This window comes from Rhipicephalus microplus, chromosome 1, assembly GCF_043290135.1.
Source record: "Rhipicephalus microplus isolate Deutch F79 chromosome 1, USDA_Rmic, whole genome shotgun sequence".
NCBI classification, from domain to species: domain Eukaryota; kingdom Metazoa; phylum Arthropoda; class Arachnida; order Ixodida; family Ixodidae; genus Rhipicephalus; species Rhipicephalus microplus.
In genome coordinates this window covers 173165282-173186380 of record NC_134700.1, presented here as the reverse complement: position 1 = coordinate 173186380, position 21099 = coordinate 173165282, and the positions used below count along the sequence as shown (strand labels likewise).

At 43.6% G+C, this 21099-nt stretch overlaps 1 protein-coding gene across 1 annotated transcript in view; it reads right to left on the bottom strand.

Annotated features, from left to right (window-relative positions):
- Positions 1-21099, bottom strand: part of LOC119178550 (lysosomal cholesterol signaling protein-like) — a 147562-nt gene that overhangs the window by 17771 nt on the left and 108692 nt on the right. Inside the window, exons 9-12 of the mRNA XM_075867939.1 lie at positions 16737-16820; positions 7446-7651; positions 2753-2861; positions 281-465 (exon numbers count right to left, since the gene is read on the bottom strand). Of these exons, the coding sequence (XP_075724054.1) occupies positions 281-465; positions 2753-2861; positions 7446-7651; positions 16737-16820 (584 nt within the window). The remainder of the gene's footprint in view (positions 1-280; positions 466-2752; positions 2862-7445; positions 7652-16736; positions 16821-21099) is intronic.

Genomic DNA, 21099 nt, shown 5'->3' with positions numbered 1-21099 from the left:
GCGTGTCCGTGGGTGGCGCCGTAAGCTAGAGGGCGCACTGTAGTAAAATAAAAGCCACTTCGGCGCGCGCGCGCGCGTGCTCAGAAGGTCGCTGGATGGGCAAGGCTGCAAAGCGGCATGCGCGCAAGGTGGCAGCGGATCGCGCTCCAAGACAGAACCCCGATGTCTGAGCGCGCGAGGCAGAACCAATCTAAGAAGAAAGATCCAACCATTGTTGTTTTCAAACAGCTAATTCTATTTCACCCGACACTCTCTTGGCAAACTGTCTTTCTGTACTCACATGAGGACAGGTGTCTTTTCGTAGCGCTGTTTTGCATGCTCCATTTCGAAGCTCCTTTTCGATCGGCAGCAGCAGCAACATTCAAAGAGCGACGACGTCTTCAGCGCTCGCTCGTAAGCATGTTGCAGCAGACAGAGCACTGTCAGCCCCGCGCACAAACTTAGCATCACGACAGATGCCACGGCCTGCGATGAAGATCAGTAGCGGTACACGTCAATCAGTTCCAATTCGTGGGCCATCAAGAAACATGAAAGGCATACTAAGCAATTCCCAGTGAAAAAACCACTTGCACAATAATCTAGCAAGAACTATTTTCTAGACTCCTTTAGATACATATTAGCGTCCTACTTAACAAGTATGTATAGAGTGATGCTAACAATTTTACGTTTGCAAAAAGATAAGTGCGTGAACATTTTTTTTCTTTTTTACCTAATTCCTCCTTTATAGCATGCTGTATAAATGCCACTAGAATGAAACAATTACTCGTTGCATTTTATTCTTGCGTCTATTTTAAGATTGTTCATTGTAATCATAAGTGCACATGTGTAGTTATTTAGTTTGTTCGGTGCCTACTTGTTCGGTTGATCTATTTGTACGATATTCTTCTCATTTTTTTATCTTCCTTTTTTCTTCAATCGCTGAATTTTATAAGTGAAGTGCTCGTACTTCGAAACTGCTCACATGTACTAGAGCCTTTCAAAGAGAGAGGGCCTTTCAGTCTCTCCAAAATAAATATTCGTTAGTAAGGGGGCGCATTGAACGGTTTAGGTTACTACAACCTAAATCGTCCAATGCGCTTTTTTTTTTCAGAATATTTCATTGCTACTACAAACGCGTAGCAATTAAATATTCCGGCACATAGCCACGCCAAACCATGCATAGACTTTTTAAACAGGCGCCATATCCGCTGAAGTTGATTTGTGTAGCGGTGTTGACGGCTACCATCCTGGCGCGCGCCAGCGAAATCAACAGCGCTTAATATCAGCTTACCACTTCTGGTGTTGTAATATCTATGTTGCTCTTGGCATCGTTACGCAACTGTAAACAACTGGTGATATGAAACATATGCGGCTGTTTAACATATGTGAGTGCGTCGATTTTTAAATATATTTAGCTCTTTCATCTGGCTAAATAAAAAACATCTGGCTAAATAAAAAATTTAAAACGCATTCATTTTGTATTCGCATTCCTTGCGTAGCATTGATTTCCAAGGTACGTGGAATCTGGCGAAGTATTTTTGGTTCTTTTATTTTGAAGAATAAATATTGCTAATCCCTTTGACCCTGTCGGCGATCGTACTCAGATGTACGATTTTCCTCATGTATCTCCCTCTTTTATTTTTGTACGTGCGTAGTCGTGCGTACATCCTGAAATATATGTTAAGACCACACGCATATTCCAGGCCGACCACACTTTGTCACCCGGATGTCACTCGAATGGGCAGTGGCATAGCCTGCAGCACATACATTGTCTGTGGCTAATAAACACGTTCAATTGTTACATGTCGTGCGCGCGCACACAAGCGTGTAGTGTCCCGAACTGAATTACGTCAAAACAAGGACGCATACACTAAAACAACGGGCACGTGGCTGAGTGATCGCATCGTTAAAATGACAGCAACGTGCAGTCGTAAGAGAAACGAAAACAACCAGCCGATCGATGTTGAAACGGGTGAAAGAGCAAGAGTAAAAAGCAAGAGCGACACTGGCCTTCACTGGAGGGTATACCCGCCAGATGATCGCTGAACTAAACGTACTTCCTGTATGGTCACTCGCGGGTGAATTAATGCCTCGAATAATGTTCGAGTGCTGTACGAAGAAAAATGATGCGAAGAGTTCCGAGCGGAATGTTTTTAAGTCCCTTTGCTTTTCTTTTTTACCATGATCTAGTGTCGCTTAAATAGACAGACAGACAGACAGACAGACAGACAGACACACAGACAGACAGACAGACAGACAGACAGACAGACAGACAGACAGACAGACAGACAGATAGATAGATAGATAGATAGATAGATAGATAGATAGATAGATAGATAGATAGATAGATAGATAGATAGATAGATAGATAGATAGATAGATAGATAGATAGATAGATAGATAGATAGATAGATAGATAGATAGATAGATAGATAGATAGATAGATAGATAGATAGATAGATAGATAGATAGATAGATAGATAGATAGATAGATAGATAGATAGATAGATAGATAGATAGATAGATAGATAGATAGATAGATAGATGCCATTTTTTTCGTGATAATCATGCTGGTAGTCGTTTCTCGCATCCGGCTGACGATCGCACCTTATCTGACCACACAAGCACAACTAGTGGTAACGTAAAATGCCCACATAATAATTCGATGCCCCCACCGATATATATATATATATATATATATATATATATATATATATATATATATATATATATATATATATATATATATATATATATATATATATATACTTACCTCACATTCACCGTTGAAAAACAGAGGAACTTCCATTGTGCCGTTCACTCGATGTCCGCACGCCAGGCGACCAACAATCATTACCGTCGCTGTCAGGACGATAGGAACCCTTAGTCACCGGTCGACATGCAAAACAAATAAAACAATGTGCAAAGGAACATGACTGTGGAAATATACGAATCGTCGACATTGCGACGAGTGCTTTTGCATTACAGTATTATTTCAGACGTAATACTAACTGATCATTCTTCAACTCTTTAGTTTTTTTCTTTTTTGCTACGCTCATCACCAAGCGTGTAAGTGCCGCCAACTCTCATGTATGGCTACAGAAACAAATGCTTCATGATTCGAACAAATAGAACATGCTTCCGGCGTAAGCTCATTTTTAAAGTGCGGTTGTTGGATGCGCATTTCCACAAAGCTACAAGTAAGTACCACGTCAACCCTGCAGCCGACACATCATCCGCGTGGTGGTCGCGTTTGAAGCAACTTATGTTACGATTTCTTCAGACCTACAGAAGACGCCGTCAAAGAAGATGAGTGGGAGTTAACAATACTTTTAATGTAAAGGCGACTACACGCTGCTTCAAGCAGCACTTATTGCCACGTAAAAGGAAGCTTCTTCTGAGATGGATTCTAAATTACTATCACTTTGTTGGGCTTCGATCTTCTTCACCTGCCTGATTCGTGAAGCCAGAAAAGAAAGAAACGTTTCACTTAAATTTCTTTTGTCGTGACATTGCCGAGACCTAGTCGGCTTGATAGTGCTCGAGACGGCACGACATTCTCTCAGCTTTTAGCAAGCACGTGTAATTGAAAACCGCGAACTATTTTCGCCGAATCTCGGACTGCTCACTCGTCGTTCGGCACCTGCCTGCCAACCGACCTCTCTGAACGATGCAGATATCCCCTTCCAAACTTCTTCTTTGCCCCCCCAACATTTTACATGTCACGGGCACGTCAGGGAAGGTCCGCATTCTCAATCATTCTATTTTCTGATTCCCCAAAGAGAATTGCCACACTGGTGTCGGACATCCAATGAACGAACCTCGTATACCGGTCTGAGTGTCGGTACAGTTTGAAGGAGGCTTTGAACTCGAGAAGGCAATTGCCGTGTCGCGGCTTAATATCAAACAGGATTCACCCTTTCTGTTCTTGGCATGCAGTTCCTCTATCGCAAGTAAGAGTAAAAAGAAGAGCGCACAATCACGCGGCTCACTCTCTTCTTCAATGCAGAATACACGCGTATGGTCCATCTGCTTGGACTTACTGCATTTCAATTACAATGACTCGTACGTACAGATCCGAGGCACGACTTCTTTGACAATCACAGAGAGCACAAAAAAAAAGAAGGAACTTGCGTAGAGTTCTAATTTACATTCCAATTCACGCTAACTTCGCGCGTGTCGTCGCAACGTCGTAGCACTGAGTGTGCGTGCTGCATGCCACACATTTTTGCTGTTTTCTCATCAACACAATAACATCCATACAAGCTTCTAGCGTGACCAATAGACGCCGCCAGCAAAACTCTGGAATTCAACGTGAGCGCTTCCTTCGAAATTGCGCAGTCTGAAAATATGAATTCACGCGCACGTAGGCACACAGACATGCAGTGCTGCGTGTCTTTTATTGCTACAACAATTATATGAACCTTAGAGACGCTTTTTCGACGTCGCCGTGAGGTGCAATGTGAAGTCCATGGAATGAAAACGAAAGAGAGGAAAGGCAGAGATGTCAACCAGTTTGGTATAGCTGGTATGCTACCCTGCACAAAAAGGAAGGTATGCATGAGATTTAAAGAGTAAAGAAAGAGATAGGGGGAAGCACACACGCGCATATATAACGTCCCCACGCACAGTGGCAGTTGTGTGCGGCATACGGCATTATTAGGAGTCTATAATCGCTCGTGCAATTCTGTTGTCCTTAGGAATTTTAGCAATGCCTTCGTTGTTTGAATTCTCGATGACATTTCAGGATAGCGGTGGGTAATAGCTTCTAGTGTTGTCGTTCAAGTTTATAACGTAACCCCGCCCGTCGTGTGTTTTGTGAGCGAATGAAAGCTCGCGAGTCGCTGCCGTGGAATGCGGCTCAAGCAGAATGAAACGGCCGTCCCTGTCGTAACAACCCACTCTGGCAATGGGCGTGAGGCACCACCACTGGAGGCGTGGGTACTGCAATCACTGTGACGTAAAAGATTCAATCACGTGATCTCGCCTCGCTTTGGCGGAAGGAAGTGGATGTTTGAACGCGTTGTTTTCAACACCGAATTACCCGGTGTTTTCACTTTTCAACAGCGTTGTTTTGCTCTCACTTAATGTGTGCGAACTTCTAGAGACTATACAATTCAGAAAAGTGTGGTAAACGTTATCTGTGGTGGGTACTGTTTTGTTGCGTGCCGCAATGCGCTGCGTACACGAAGTAGCCAGGCGTGATATTTCACTTTTATCCCTACCCTACTAACTCGGCCCCCGTGGCTTTTGTATAAGTGGATTTAGCAGGTGACGCCATCTGTCAGACATATTGAGAAACAACATATTTTTTTTTTTCGGAGTAGTTATGCAGCATTTCGCACAATCAGTCAAGAAGGCTCAGCAGAATTTTAAAGATTTGGACGAAGTGATGTACAACAACAATAACAGAAAAAAAGAGATGTGATAGCAGGTGCTGGCTGCGCGCGAGAGAGCTGGCGGAGCAATCCAACCTAGCATGTCAGAGGGATGTCTGCGCATGGCGGCGCCGTGGTTTGTCCTCGTGCCCAATAGGACGGCAGTAGAGGGGCCTGAATAGCGCCTGCCATGGAGTTTCTCACAATCATACCTAAAGGAAAATCTGGCGCTAGAGAGCTGCTGGATTCAAGGTAATGACGGGATACGTGAGCTTCGAAACTTGACTCAAATTTGTATAGTTCGAAGATTCGTTTCACTTCACGATAAATTGATTGATTTCTTAGTAAAAGAGCACGTGATAACCTATTTATTTTTGTCATTTCACACAAACGGGTTGTATTTAACACTAAAACTTTCTACGTTTGTGTAGAATTTTACGAAGTGTAAGAGATAACCAACGGCCGCTAAACTTGGCAGGTAGATGACAAAGCAAGCATTCTCTCCGCCACGTTTATGTCATCTGTTTTTATCCTTTGCCGTTTGGTGGTGCCGTCAAGGTAAGAGGACTTTTATTTTAGAATATAATACGTGTCAATTAGATCCGCTTACAAACATTTGTTGTAGAGAAGGTTTATTTGCGCAGTCGTATTCGCTTTTGAGCCGAAGCCTCACTCAACGCCAGCCAACACAAACCTAGCTCGCACACACATATACCGTAATTCCCCGCGCTCCAACATCGCCCCTTAAGAAATTCGCATATACGGTGGTGCCACATTTCCCTCTAGGTATTTGTGAGAAACGCCGGGCCTGCGTGACAAAAACTGTGTACTTTGTTCATCCGGGCGCGATCGCGCGTGCCTTATTTTGATATGGATGAGCGAAATGCTCGTTATACTTATCAAGTCTTGGGCAACGTATGCAACGTATGCGTTGGTGTCGCAGACCGCTCGAAGGCCACTTCGCTCGCTGCCACGGCCACGTCTCTCTACGTCAGCATTTTCTTCAATTGAGCCAGGTCTCATGATACAAGTGTTGGCTGTGAGCCTTAGCATTTCGATTTCCGGCCATTAGTCTGTTGCTATTCATTGCTTCGCCCTTGAGCTGAAACGGCACTGAATGTCCTTGGCTAGTAGCGTGAATAGTCACGTGAATAAAATGCAACACGGTGGAAACGCTGGTCACGAGAGATGTTCCCGCCATAACCACACAACAGGTATAGCCCCGCGGCTAAAATCACAAGATCGCGTAGCCGGTAGTCGCCGTCTAGCCACGCTGCTTTGTGTTATCACTAAAGTGAAGCCGCTGGCCCGCCCAACGTACTTCAGCCAATCCATATACTGCCGATTATACTCCTACTTTCTCGCTTACTACTAATTCCACTCTACGCATATTATATATATATATATATATATATATATATATATATATATATATATAATATGCGTAGAGTGGAATTAGTAGTAAGCGAGAAAGTAGGAGTATAATCGTAGGAGTAGGAGTATATATATATATATATATATATAAAAGTAGGAGTATATATATATATATATATATATATATATATATATATATATATATATATATATATATATATATATATATATATATGTGGTAAAGAAGTGTGTACCAAGGGCTCGTTTTGACACAATAATAAGGAGAGCTAGCAGACAATATTAGAACCAATGTTAAGTAAATAAGAAGAAAGAAATGTGGGTGAAAAATATTAAACTCGTAATTCGAAGGTCGTAGGCTCGTTTCCTGCTCGCGGCAAGTTATTTTTTCACCCTTTTTTCTTTCTTCTTATTTACTTGACATTGGTTCTAATAACTTTCCCTATACATTCCTTGGCATTATTGTCTGTTAGATCCTGTATGTATATATATATATATATATATATATATATATATATATATATATATATATATATATATATATATATATATATATATAATGAGGCAACACAGCTACCGAGAAGCCCAATTCTTAATTCTGAAAGTAGTTGGGATCACACAAAAAGGAATAACATAATGTTGGACGATGTGTATCCGCTTCTAATGCATTGTGGGTTTTCACGTTCGCTTCCTTACCCGTACGCCACGAAGAACATAACCCGCGCATGCGTAGACAGTTCTGGAGCGTTGTAGTGTTTGAGCAGGAACACGCAGAGAGCCAAGCTTGCAGTCCACGCTCTCGACGCGTACTGGCCGCACGTCACCAGGAATACAGCCACGTGACCCAACAGGCTGTGTGGAGATTGAAGTAGCCACAGCAGCACGCCTACGCCCTTGAAGACCTGTGCAATAAATATTGTTGTACTACTTTGTTATAAAAACGTTTAGGCTGTCGTCAATACACTTCAATAGAGCATTCGGGTGAAGGTGGTATTCAGTCTTCACTGCACTCGTATTATCAAAAGCTTTATGGCACGAAATCTATTTTTCCTAATTGAAAAAAAAAAGAGTCGACTTGCCTTGTTACAACACGTCATTGTCAGAACCTTTAGGACAGCAGTTATGCGGAACACGTCGCGATAAAATTGGGTGGACATTTATTAGATGCGAAGCGTCTCAGGGTCGAGCTCAATCCGGTGTGCGGCGTGGCCACCCTTAAAGCGCATGCGCGTCCCCTTCCCTTCCATCTGCTCTCCTACGCTCCCCCTCTCTCACCTCGCAACACCGACTCAAGCAGCGTCGGCTAGCGAGTTTCTTCATTGAAGACACCGGCTATTCGCGCTTTACAACCGTTCACTGGCCACGGCGTATATATAGGCACTGCATCTTGACATCCAAGATAGTGCCGGTGGGAAATTTTTTCTGTGCGTAGTTCAACAAAACGATAAAAACTCGCAGCGTGCGCGTTAACTTACAGCGGACTGTGGGTACCTCTGTCCAATCGGAGTCTTCTCTCTCTCATATCTCATTAACAGCGATTGTCATGTTCGAGCAAAAAACACTCCTGCGTAATGCCGTGATGAGCGGCCACGTCAGCGCCGTCACGAGTGTAAGCGTTAGGGCACGCTACTTTGCATCTACGCATGGTTCCCTTTAGCGGGGTATGGCGTCATTTTTCGTGAACATATGGTAAGTGGCAAAAGCATCCATTCTTTTCTTACAAGGACTGAAGCGAGCATCTGGCATCATCAGTCCACGGTAAGCTTTGTTTAGAGAGGCTGCAGGTGTAGAATTCAGTTTGTACTCTTCCATGTAACAGCTCAGGTCTTTCGACAAAAATTTTTTTATCAATGATGACATGAAGAGCACAAGAAAGCAAATAATAGGACACGTGAGAAACCCGCTTACTACACAAGCGTATAAACAAAGAGTAAGCCACTTTTCTTATTCTAGCACATTCTGGCATGCTGCTACCTAAATACGAGCTCCTCTTTCATTTCGTACCCACTGTTCTTCAAAAACACTTGCGAAGCGCACATATATATGCTACAATTCTTCTCCTGAAGAGGCCTTCTTGATTGCTCCGTAGGCTTTGCGACGAGCCCTCGCCAGCTGCTCGGCAAGGACGTTTTCAGATGATATAGATTTCCGACCTGTGACGTCTCCTCCGGAATGCCTCCATAAGATGCCGAGTATTGGAAATCTATACATTTGGCGAACACATCGGTAGAAGGCAAGTCAGCCCCAATCAAGAAATGACGCCATCAGCATCGTGGCTTCGACTTTTTCACCCCTTCCCTCGTTTCCTGCCATCCCAACATCCAGCAACGCCTAAAGCCAAGGACGGGGAAAGCCAATAAATGTTTGCCCTTCAATCGCACTTTCCCTGCATCTACCTCTGTCGTCAAAGTCAAATTATATGGCAGCGTTTGAGTGATGCACGTTCTTCCAGTCATGTGTCCTGTTTACGGAGGATATTGTGTGTATTTCTCAATTGACTCAATTGGCAACCTTATTGCATGACTGTAAACAAGATCATCAATGACGCTCTCAACTGGATAAAAATGTGCTAGTGCGCCACGAGTAGAGCTCAAACTTTCCCTTCACGTTTGAAAAGACGCAAAGAATGAATGCCTCATCTTCGATTCTAATGTTGAATCGGACCACAGTGATACCCGCCGTGTGGTGTGAAAGTGAAACAAAAAATACCCTGTTTTCGCAATCTGCGTTATTTCGCTTGCCCAGTGATTGGCATTGTAATCTACAAAGGACATTTCTTCTACGTGGCCATAGTTTTTGACATGTGTAAGAACATAACTTCATGTTTTCGCTGAGAGCTGCTACACTTGACCCAAATGGTCCCACCTACACCTCATCATCTGAATGAGAAACGCAGCAGCCTCGCGAGAAGCTTGCATGTTGTCTCGTCTAGTGCTGTTTTTTTTTTTGCACCAGCTCTACTAGAATCGAAGTAGGCCACTAGTGTGCCAGTCTCAGAGTTCCATGTCGTGAATAGCACTAAGACAGAATCGCCGATACCCACAACAGCGAGGCACATAAACGAGTAAAGAGAGTCCAACTCAAACAGCACAACTCCGAATGACTGAGAGACGTTGCAATGGTCCCACACAAGGTAAATGAAGTAGGAAATTTCGGAGGGCTCGTTTCTATGTCTGACGTAAGGTTAAGGAAAGTGCCGCTGGTTTTGATTAACATTGTGTCACGTGGTGTATTAATTCGTGCACTATCCGCTGTGGATTTACAGCGTACACTTTACTACGGTAGTTAGGCCCGCATATTGTTAGTCATTGTACGTCCTGGGTGTCCTTTAAAATAATCTGGACGTATGCCAGAATGTTTCAGGTGTTCGCCATTGAAGCACCTACATCTTACTCATGTACAGGTTGCTTCACTTCGAGATTCTTTAATGTACCCTAATGAATTTTTTCATATCACATAAAAAATTGTTTCCTTGACCTATATTTTCATACTTCCGTAATATAGATCGCAAACGGTTAAGTCCCCGAATTCCGGAGCATGCTTGAAAGTATCGGTTTTTATGGACAGAAAAAGAAATAAAGCCAGGCATGCCTTCAACACATGGCGATTGTGCTGAATTAGTTTTGAACGCTGCAATCATACCAGTGTTGATAGAATATTGACAGAAAGATAGGTAATAAACAGAAGAGTTCTGACTTACTACGTGCTCCAGACGAAGTGTAGCATGCTTATAGCATAACTCTAATGTCTATCAGGCATGTAGTAGTAAGAAAATGATAAGGGTTGGTCAGGGAAGGCTGCTTCGAACAACAGCTGTCAGAGTAGTGGTGCGTGGTCAAACTGTAATTATTTACAGCAAGTACATTTTTCGCTGCCCTTGTTCATAGGTAATAATTGTTCTTAAGTCATCTACTGGAACGGCCACTATAAATGGTTGCATTATGCTGTTTAAGATTTCAAAGCCACTCAGACTACCAGAAACGCCATAGCGGAGGTCTCTGGACGATTTCGACCACCTGGGATTCTTAAATGTGGGTAACATCACACTTCGCAGCATTTCGCTCATCAAAATTGTTATATGCTCTCTACGGAGAGTGTCCGGATGGGCGAATTTCCGAAAGAGAGTTGATCTACAACTTAAAGAGGTGGTGAGTCAGGACTAACCAAACACGGTAACAAATATTTTTTTTTCCTTTTCTATGGAGAATAATGCGCTTTATTCATGCCGTAAAAACTACCCGTCATTTTGACGGCCACCTCCTAACCAATTTTCCCAAGTGGCTGGCGTCACATAAAGAAAACGTCAAAATCACTGTCTACAGCAGTGCAAAGGAAAACGAGAAAGATGATCGAGAAAACCAGTGCACCTTGGTTATTTGCTGCTAGGTTACTTCACCAGGCGCAACACAAAACGGGATTTAAAAGTGTTGGCCTGCGCGATGCTCAAGTTCAAAAGGTTTTAAGTAGAGCTGCTAAGAATTTTTGGTAATTGTGAAGGATTTTTCTTACTGTGATAAATGGCACCACAATGCATGCAACAAGAGCACGTCACACGTGGCTTTTTGCATTCCACTCTCGCCGAAACGCTACTCAAAAACCTCAGCTTCGTTAAACGCTGAATAACTCAATGGTCACTGATAAGCCGTGATTGCTTTAGTATGTTGATACTCGATATGTTGAGACTTGTCCTTGCTTGCCTTTATTTCACATGGACCACCTCACATTCTCGTGACGTGCTCTACTGCTCGCCGCAGGCCATGATTGAACTTGCATACTGTTTCTCAAATGACACCCTTTGTTTCACAAACGTTGCATGCCCGATTAGTGTGTTTGAGTGCCTTTAGAATTAAGCTTGACCATGAGTGATAACAGCCCCGCCGAGGTGGTCTAGTGGCTAAGGTACTCGGCTGCTGACCCGCAGGTCGCGGGTTTTTATCCCGGCTGCGTGGCTGCCTTTCCGATGGAGGCGGAAATGATGTAGGTCCATGTGCTCAGATTTGGGTGCACGTTTAGGAACCCCAGGTGGTCGAAATTCCCGGAGCCCTCCACTACGGCGTCTCTCATAATCATATGGTGGTTAAACCGCACATATCAATCAAATCAATGAGTGATAACACTGGAATGTGCATCAACGCATGTATGCAAATTGAAGTCAATTTGTTGTTATTGCATGTAAAAACTGGGTTACACAGCATGAGAAAGTTCCCTAATAAAAAAAGCTGTCAGGGGGACTTTGTGTGATCAGCAGGGCACAGAAAAGTTAACAGCAGCCAAAGCTAAAAGCCCCAAAAAAGAATGCAATGAATGCAGAGTAATATTTACTGATGACAAAAGCAGATACATTGCTATCGCAGCATTACACAATACTCAGTAATACACATAAGTAAGAATTCAAAACAATGAAATGATGATGAAAATGAATTTATTACCGACAAAGAAAAAAAGACTAGTTTTACCGTATGTGTTTCACGTTGTTCGTAAAAGATGTCAATGACCGAGATGACTTAACATGAAGTCGTATGCGATTCCAAAGATGAACACCATAAAATCGACCTGCAAATTTGCTGTAGTTCGATACTATTTTAGGTAAAACCAAATTGTTATTCTCTTAAAACTTCGTGTTATCGTTTACAAGAATATGCAAGGAAAGCTGACGCATTACGTCGCCGATCAGTTTTTCGACTGTACCTATGACCGTGCCCCCTCCGCTACCGTTTTGTAGTTTCGTTCACTAACTTTGCTGGGCGCAGCACCTAATGAGCAGTTCGACTTTTAACGCTTTGAATACTGCGCAAATCATCGTCATGACCAAGGTATAACATCTAATGCGTGGGAAGGGGGAACCACTCTCGAATATATTTACGTTATAATTGATTATATTAACCAGCGTTCTTACACGTTCATATGTCGTGACTGTGCGATTCATAAGGAGATGAGCGCACCCATTATAGTAGTACTTCCCGGGTGTTTCTCATAACTTTCAAAAAATGTACACCAATTTGTTCAAGTAAGGGCACAGACAGCATAATTTAATGAAAGAATATGATATAGCATAAAATAGAGGATAAAGCTTGTTGTTCATTACTTTATTTGGGGGGAAAAGCCATTTCTTAGCATCAACGTCTTGACCGCTTTCCTGTTTCTCCTCAGCGCCCCCTCCCTCTCAAATATGAGAATAATGAAAAGAGGGCGAGCGGTGCCCTTCTGTTAAAGTAAACGCAGTATACCTATCAACCTAAAGCACGCTTTAAAAGATGCGTTCATTCTCTTGACTTTTGCGTATGGTACAAGCTGGTGGTCAAATATTTGCCGTAAAGCAACTTCAGGGTAAGATCAACCAAATGATAATACGAAAGAATTGCTCTATTATGATGTAGCTTCGTATGCACCTTCTGTAACCGATTTTCGCAGCTTCCTAAAAAAGACACGCTAAGCTTTCAGGTTTTTAAACATAAAATTTAATTAGCCTAAAGCAACTTGGCAGTGGGCTCTGCAGTTGTTGTGCCATCAGGACTAGGGTCCTCTTTAAGCATGCTACGCGTGCGTGCGCTACTGTGTTTCGCAAGCTAATTATACTAAAAGCCAGCAATCTATTCCTATTTTTGTGAATCTTAAGCAGCGTTTTTGCAGTACCTGTTTAAGATGGAACTGCCTGGTCTCGCTAACCTGTTTCTTTAGGTCAACTAATAGAGATGAAGAGTATAACCAAATCAAGTGAGTGCCTGGCTTCACGACCTCGATTTAGGGAAAGAAGCTTAGTGCAGAATGCATGACCTTTGTATTTCAGGTACTGGCTGCTATTATCAAATAGTTGTCTATCAACAAAAGGGAATACTTAAGCCTATGCGAATACGGAACACAAGTGAAGTCTGCGCTCGTCGTCGTCAATTTGGTTCTGGCCTCTGTGTGTGTTTTTGCGCTGTGGTGTGCCAGAATAAGATGGAACTTACTAAGAAAAAAAAAAAGCAAGAACTTTGAGGGATTGTTTTTCTTTGTTAGGCACAATATTATCGTGAACTAACAGACAAAATTTCAATGGAATTGTAGGGTATGTTAAGGGATGTTTTTAGTAGCAAATGTCATGTAAGTCTGAAGAAAGAAAAGTGGACTAAACGATGACTTGCCGGAGGTGGAGACCTGATCTGCGATCGTGGAATAACGCCTCCGACGCTCCACCAATTGAGCTACGACCATGGCTATACCCCCGCTTACTACATAGGGCACATTTAAACGTTGGGCGTTGGTCAGTGCCGCCAGTAGCCATGGCGGCGATTGTGGAACACTCTTTTTCTTGTTTGATGGTGCTACGTAGATTGTGATCTTATTACGAGTAGGCAGTTGACCAATAATTCTCGCATACTACTTGAAAGAATCAAGTCTGCCATAACGAGACCCTCTTTATGAATGGAAGAAAGAAAGAACGACCCCTTAAAGTTTCCACTTCTTTCCGCCTCATAGCGAAAGTCTCTCATTCTGGCAGACTTGATCCTTTCAGGTTGTATGCGACGGACTATTGGTAGGCTGCCAGCTTGCAATAAGACAACGTGCTACGTAGCACCAACAGGTAGAAAAAAATTTACTGAATATCCAGAAAGCGAATGATGACGAGGGGGGGGGGGTGATGATTAGGGGGGGGGTGAAGCAACGGGGGATCATTCGGGTAACTATGAATCCTCCATGCGTTGCCCACTAGAACATTGAAATGAGTGGCGACACGTTGTACAGTATATACAATGTTGTTTTATTGGTCGTATATGGTAGTAACGTGCGGACTTCGTTTTACACGAACATGTAAGTAAAAAATTAGGATCTATGCAAGGTAAAATTGCCTACTGAGGCAGAAAAAAAAAAGCTGAAATGGCACTAGAAAACTAGAAACAGCAGTAAAAAAAAAACTCGAAATACCACGCGCAACAAGCTTTTTTGGTAAAATGCAAACGATGTTGAACATAAAACTACATGGTTCATTTTTATGTTTTTCATTTTTCTACGTAATGTATAAACGTTAGCGTTCGCGGGCTACACGCGACAGAATAGTAAAAAAGTGCGTGCTTGGGCATTGTAGCCTTGTTTCATGGAGGAAGGAAAAACACAGGAGAGAGCCTGACATCACGCACCCAGCCTTAGCAAGCCAACCCGTTTTGAAGCCATCAAAGTCGGCCCCACACGCGGCCTTTTCCCGGGAGATCACGCAATAAACGAGACTTTCTGATACCTCAGAGTACGAGGCCGGGTAGCTTTTAATCGAAATGTGCTGGTTCGTTGCAGACTGGCCGGTTCACGTAGGTGTTTCAAAGACGAAACAGCACCGAGAGTACTAAAAGCTACCGCAAGCTCTGACGTTTTGATCACGTGTTGGGCCGATATGGTGGGCTTCACTTGTGTGACGTAATGCTTCCTCCTGTCTTTTCCTTCCTCCATACCTTGCCTGAGCTGGCACAGAAAGTTGTCGAGAGGTATAGTTGAGCCACCATTCGCGACTTCTTTTCTTCGTCGTCGTGCACAGCGAGTGCGCTGTTATCAATTTATGGCTAGAGAGAGAGAGTGACCGGCAGGAGCAAGCCCTTAGGCACCGCCGCGCTCGTAGCGGACTCTGATTAAGATACGGCGATGACGGATGGGGGGACGGGGCTAGATTTTAAGAAACTTCGGAATTGGTGAATTTTAACTACATTAAGGACATGGCTTTATTTTAAAAAAACTTCGCCCCAAAAAAGAGTGTTACCCACTCGCCGTCATGGCTACTAGCGGCGCTGACTGACGCTGATCCCCAAACGGGGAACGTGGGGATCGATACCCAGTACCTCTATCAAATACGTTACGGGAAAGGTACAAACTTGAATGAGCAGGTACAGGTGTGCTTTCAACTAGTTAAGCGAGCAACGCTGCCGACAGGACCAGCTCGTGCCAGTCTATCTTTTGTCGTTGTCCTCTTCGTCTTTTTGGCTGCAATGCCACTGTCAGGTAGCAATATTGAACTTACGAAGCATATAAAGGGAGGTGAAGAAACAAAAAAAAAGGTTGAACCAGATGGACGTCCAGTTCGCTACCCTGCAATGGAGAGAAAGGATGAAGGAATTCAAAGACGGAAAGAAAGAAAACGGTGCTTGTGTGCTGGTACATTAGACAAGTACAAGCGGTTGTTCAATGCTGTCGATTTGAAAAACGGTATCAAAACCTGCGTCACTTTACTGGCAGAGTACGCATAGGGCCACGAGAGGATCTTATCTTCTAAATACGGTCTGTCATCTAGCTAGCTTGCCCTGCACCCTGCGCAGAACGTTGTACTCGCTGACAAAACGATTACAGAAAGACGGTATGTGATGTTTGGTTTCGAGTCACATCCGGCAATGACTGCCATTTTTTTGCGATAAGAGTACGTATTCATGAAAGCCACAACAGGCGCCACAGTAAAGTTGTGTAATAGCAGGAAAGGTGCGATGGAATTTTCAGCCTCCCCTATGGGTCTGGTTTATGTAGGCGATGGTTGTGGACATTGGGATCGCTCATTCAAAGGGGCCTTCGCAAACTGGCGAAGGCCCCTTGCAGCCTTTCTTCTCGCCAAGTTTATTAGAGCTGTCTGATTGCTGGTGTTTTAATCGTGAAAATTATTCTATGGCGGGTCAAGCATGCTATGCAGGCGCGGCATCACAAAGAATGTATCAATATCGAGAAGATTTATTAGGTAAAATTAGATAAAGTTTTAAGGTGGAATTGTGGAAAAGTTACGAAATGTTAGGAAGGAATCACCGGTGTTAAATCACACGCCCTTTTCTACAATTCCTGAAGGCAACATCACTCATCGACTGCCTGTGAAACTGCAGTGTGTGTGGTGTGCACTGTGCATCTCCTTCTCTCTTACCCTCTCTCTTTCTCTGTTTTGCTCCTTTATTCCCCTCTTCCCACATGTAAGGTTGCGAACTAGACGTAGTCCAGTTACACTACCTACCTTTCTTATATTCCTTTTCTCTCTTCTACGTCACCCACCTCACAGATAAGAAGACACAGGAAGACATTGCAGAGCAGACCCTTAGTCCTTCCCGTCAGAAGAAAGAGTCCTATAACAAGCACCTGCAAAAGAAATCAGTGCCGCACTTTAGGACGCCATCACAGTGAAGCTTCTCAATATATAAAACCGAGGTCAAGATCTGCAATACAGTTATCTCTTACGATAACTTGAAATATGAACGTCTAAACTCTGAGACGTTTTATCTTACTGACGTTGTTTTTTTTTCTGTTCTGCTAAATTTATTGCAAAGCGTATATTTGTCAGTTGAGCTGTCTTGCTTGCTATATCTCCTCCTCTCCCCCTCTCGCTACGTCATTTTTCCAAGGGTACGTGCGATGGCAGTTACCTGTGTGTGTCGCCGATGGGAACCATTACATACGTCGTAAGTCATATTGCCAGGTCGCACCTAGCGCGGCAATACGAGGGCGCCCTGTGCCCCCATAAATGTGCATTGCGCCATTGGGAATCGAACACTTACACTATGCATGGCCTGGGTTCGTTAACCTCAGCGTCACGTGCCGTCCACATCACGTTGTCCTGTTTACAGGCAGCGCGCTATATCGTTTGTTGCTTGCCATTGCATTATCTAGATCCAGTATGTCATGCACGTTAAAATAATAGATCACCATGCTGCACACGACACATGCAAGTGCAATGAAACATTCAACGACATAGTTTTGTGTGCGCCAGAGCTGCATATTGCAACGGAACTGTTGCAACGAAGCCATCTATCGTAGGGCAATGCGCCTTCAGAGCCCAGTCAGAGAAATGCGCTGTTGGGCTCCAGGTTACGGACTCGATGTCAGCCTTTGAGGTAGCATTTCGGAGGTAATGCAAAGGACGCTATAGAACCTTATCCAATAAAATGGAAATAAAGAGTCCCACACAATACACCCTCGTTCAACAGTGGATCATCACATTTTCTGAAATACTCGCCGATCGTCTGTTTTCTGCAAAAAGCTTGAGGTCTACGCTCGCGTATGGTTTTGCTTATCAATGAAGTTGTCGCTATAGATTTAAAGCGCCTCAAAATGCACAAGGGTACTTCCAAAAATAGTTCTGCCGATGTGACTAGGTGAGATTGAAATTTCAAAGGTTTCGTATTTGCCAAACGTTGGCAGCCACGCCATATCTTCACTTGTTTTCATCTGGCCTTGACTGAGTTTGTAAGATTCTTGACATTTTGTTTTTTACTTTTTTTACGTCCACAGCATTTTTTCTGCTTATTACGGTGCGAAATCATCGCACCACTGGAGGTGAAAGTGACCTAGAAAGGAATTGCTTTCAACAGGCACACATTCTCGTACCCATTGGCTGCGCTATAGGAGGAAAAAATATAGAAAGCTATTATATAAAGTGTATTCACAGTCTTGAAATAAGGCGGAAATGATTGCGCCTAATTGTACACTCTCCTTATCTAGCGTTTGTGCGTGCGCAGGAAAAAGGCGCAGCACAGTCACAGCGAAAGCCAGAAGAGCGGTCTTTCAGAGCCTTTTCAAAACGCTCACTGGGTAACTACTGCAAGCCCACTTGCTTGATACCCACTAGGGCATTAATGAAACTTTTGGGTAGGCCAGCATTCGCTATGCTATTTTAGGAGCGAAGCTCCTTAAGGCGTGGGCTGTGCGTCCCCTGTATGTAGCCACCTCTCGTTCAGTTCTTGCAGTGTTCACTAGATGGCGGTACTTGTAGCTGACGGCATTAAGTATTACGCTAGCCACCGCCCGATCTAAAGGGTACAGCCATATCCATCCGTCCATCCGTCCATCCGTCCGTCCATCCATCCATCCATCCATCCATCCATCCATCCATCCATCCATCCATCCATGCATCCATCCATCCGTCCATTCGTCCGTCCGTCAGTCCGTCCGTCCGTCCATCCATCCAAAAGATGCAAGATGTTATAAACTAGACGGCGGTACGTGTAGTTGATTATGAAAGATGCGAGGTGTTATAAAATAGGAATGATGCCACATATGGCGCGTGTCATCGTTCGATATAGTGCGGTGACGTACGCTAGGGGGAGCGTTGCAATAAAATCGAGTGGGCAAAATGTACGGAGGATTCATGGTTTACCAGGTTTACCTCCGGAGCTTCGCCCACTCATCATCATTCACTTCGTGGATATGCTGTGATTTTTTTTAATTCTTCTGGGAAGCGTGGTGTCTGCTAAACACTTGAAAGGAATTTCGTGCCAATAGTTCATGCGATGGCTGATGATAATGAGGAATAATGGCTGAAGTGGGTATGCGCCACAGTTATTAGGGGAACATGAAGAAGCTTTTGTAATGAGTTGGAACATTGGACGGCTCACTCGTTACGCTATTCGCATTGTGCGACAACTGGTTGTTCTTTTGCTGTTATAAAACGCTTTATAAGTCGTATTAACGCAATTACTTTACCGACATCAAGCCTGCCTAAGGCAAGTTAGCCAACGAGTCACAAGCACCAGCGTAGCTCAGTGGCAGCATACTGGGCTGGCAACTAGTGGACTCAAGTTTGAGCCCCACTGTGTCTTTGGTGCTGGGTTTCCCAACATGTCACAAGCACCAGCGTACTTCAGTGGTAGAATACTGGCGCCCAGAAGACCCGGATTTCAAGCCCCACAGTGTCTTTGGTGCTAGGTTTCGCGCGATGTGGTTACGGAGACTGGCGGCGGTGTCAGCGGCGGTGGCGGCATACAACTGCACGTCACCCGAGTAGTGGTCTCGTAACAGCTTTTGCTGTAAAAAAAAAATTGCCGGATCAGTTGACTACCCACATTCAGTCTCTGTTAGATGATCCGATAAACGCTCTAAATCTTAAACTGGCTGACTACACGTGGTTAAAGCACCTGGGCAGACGACGTGGTTCCATGCGGGGCAGAAGTTGCAGCCACGCATAAACCTTTCCCATCACTAACACACGGAATTGCGGCCACATCTCCCGCAGCAACCCCATTTGAACGCATCGTTGTATCATTGCTGATACAGTTATTTGGGCACACAGAACTGATCGTTAGACATTTAGGACATTGTTTACTCGCCTCACATGCCCGAGTCAGTGAGCATTAAACAAGATGACGCTTCGACGTTGGCAGGAATCGGTGTGGTGACAGTGGTATCCTATCAGCAATGTTGCGACCTAAGTGAACAACTGCTATCAAGGTTGTTGTAATTTTCTTAATATACAAGACTGGACGCTAAACTCTAGCGAAACCACTACGCTACGTTGTTATTGTTTAGATGCATAACGTTTTCCTCCCCCTTTATCACCCCTTCTCACTCAGTTTTTTTTTTTGTTCACTTTGTCTAGTCCATAAGAGTAGGCTAGAGAGCACCTGCTCAGGCTGATCCAGCTCTGCTTTCCAAAAATTTATTTCTATATCTCTTTCTACACACAACATCTAAGCAAACACACGCATAGAAATCTACAATACAAGACAAAGAAAAATGTTTCAGGGATGTAAGTAACAATACAAGTAAAGTGATACGATATCATTGATAATAGACAAGAAATAAACTGAAAGATATATCTTTATCCTCCACACAGGTGTCTGGTAGAGACGCTCACGTGTCGTCTTTTAAGGTGAAAGCCTTTATTGACTCTAGTGTAAACTTTGCGCGCTGCAATGAAAAAAAAATCGAATATTTATCTTTTAGAAGATTTTTTTCATGAGTACTTGAACAACCGGTAGTAAGAGCGCTACCGAAAGTTATTCCAAGACAAAGAACAAGAGCGTCCTTTTGGGGTTGTGCCTCGAAAAAGTAAAATAATCATTATTGCTGCATGCTAACTCGCGTAATGATCAGTACATCACCAGCTATCGGTAATCAGTGCAGCTATACTTCTGCATTTGAATTAAAACAGCAAATGTATTCATAATCATAATTATCATCAGCCTCACTACGCCCACTGCAAGGCAAAGGCCTTCATCATGTTGCTTTCAACGAGTGATTTTTTGCGATTTTTGCTGCCACGTTACACAGCAAACTTGTTAATCTCATCTGCCCACTTAACCTTCTGTCTACCCTTCGCGCGTTTTCCTCCTCTTGTAGTCCAGTCAGTTACTCTTAATGGCCAGTGGTTATCCTGCCTACGGGCTACGTCCCCTGTCCATGCTCATTTTTTTATTTCAACAATGCCTTAACGCCTGTTTGTTCTCCGATCCACTCTGCTCTCTTCCTGCCCCTTATGGTTAGACATATCATTTTCTTTTCCACTGATTGCTGTGTCGTCCTCAATTTCAGTTGAACTCTCTTTGTAAACCTCCAGATTACTGCTCCATAAGCACTGGTAAGACGCAAATTTTATATACCTTTGCTCTTGAGGGATAGATGTAAACTATCATTCGCAATTTTG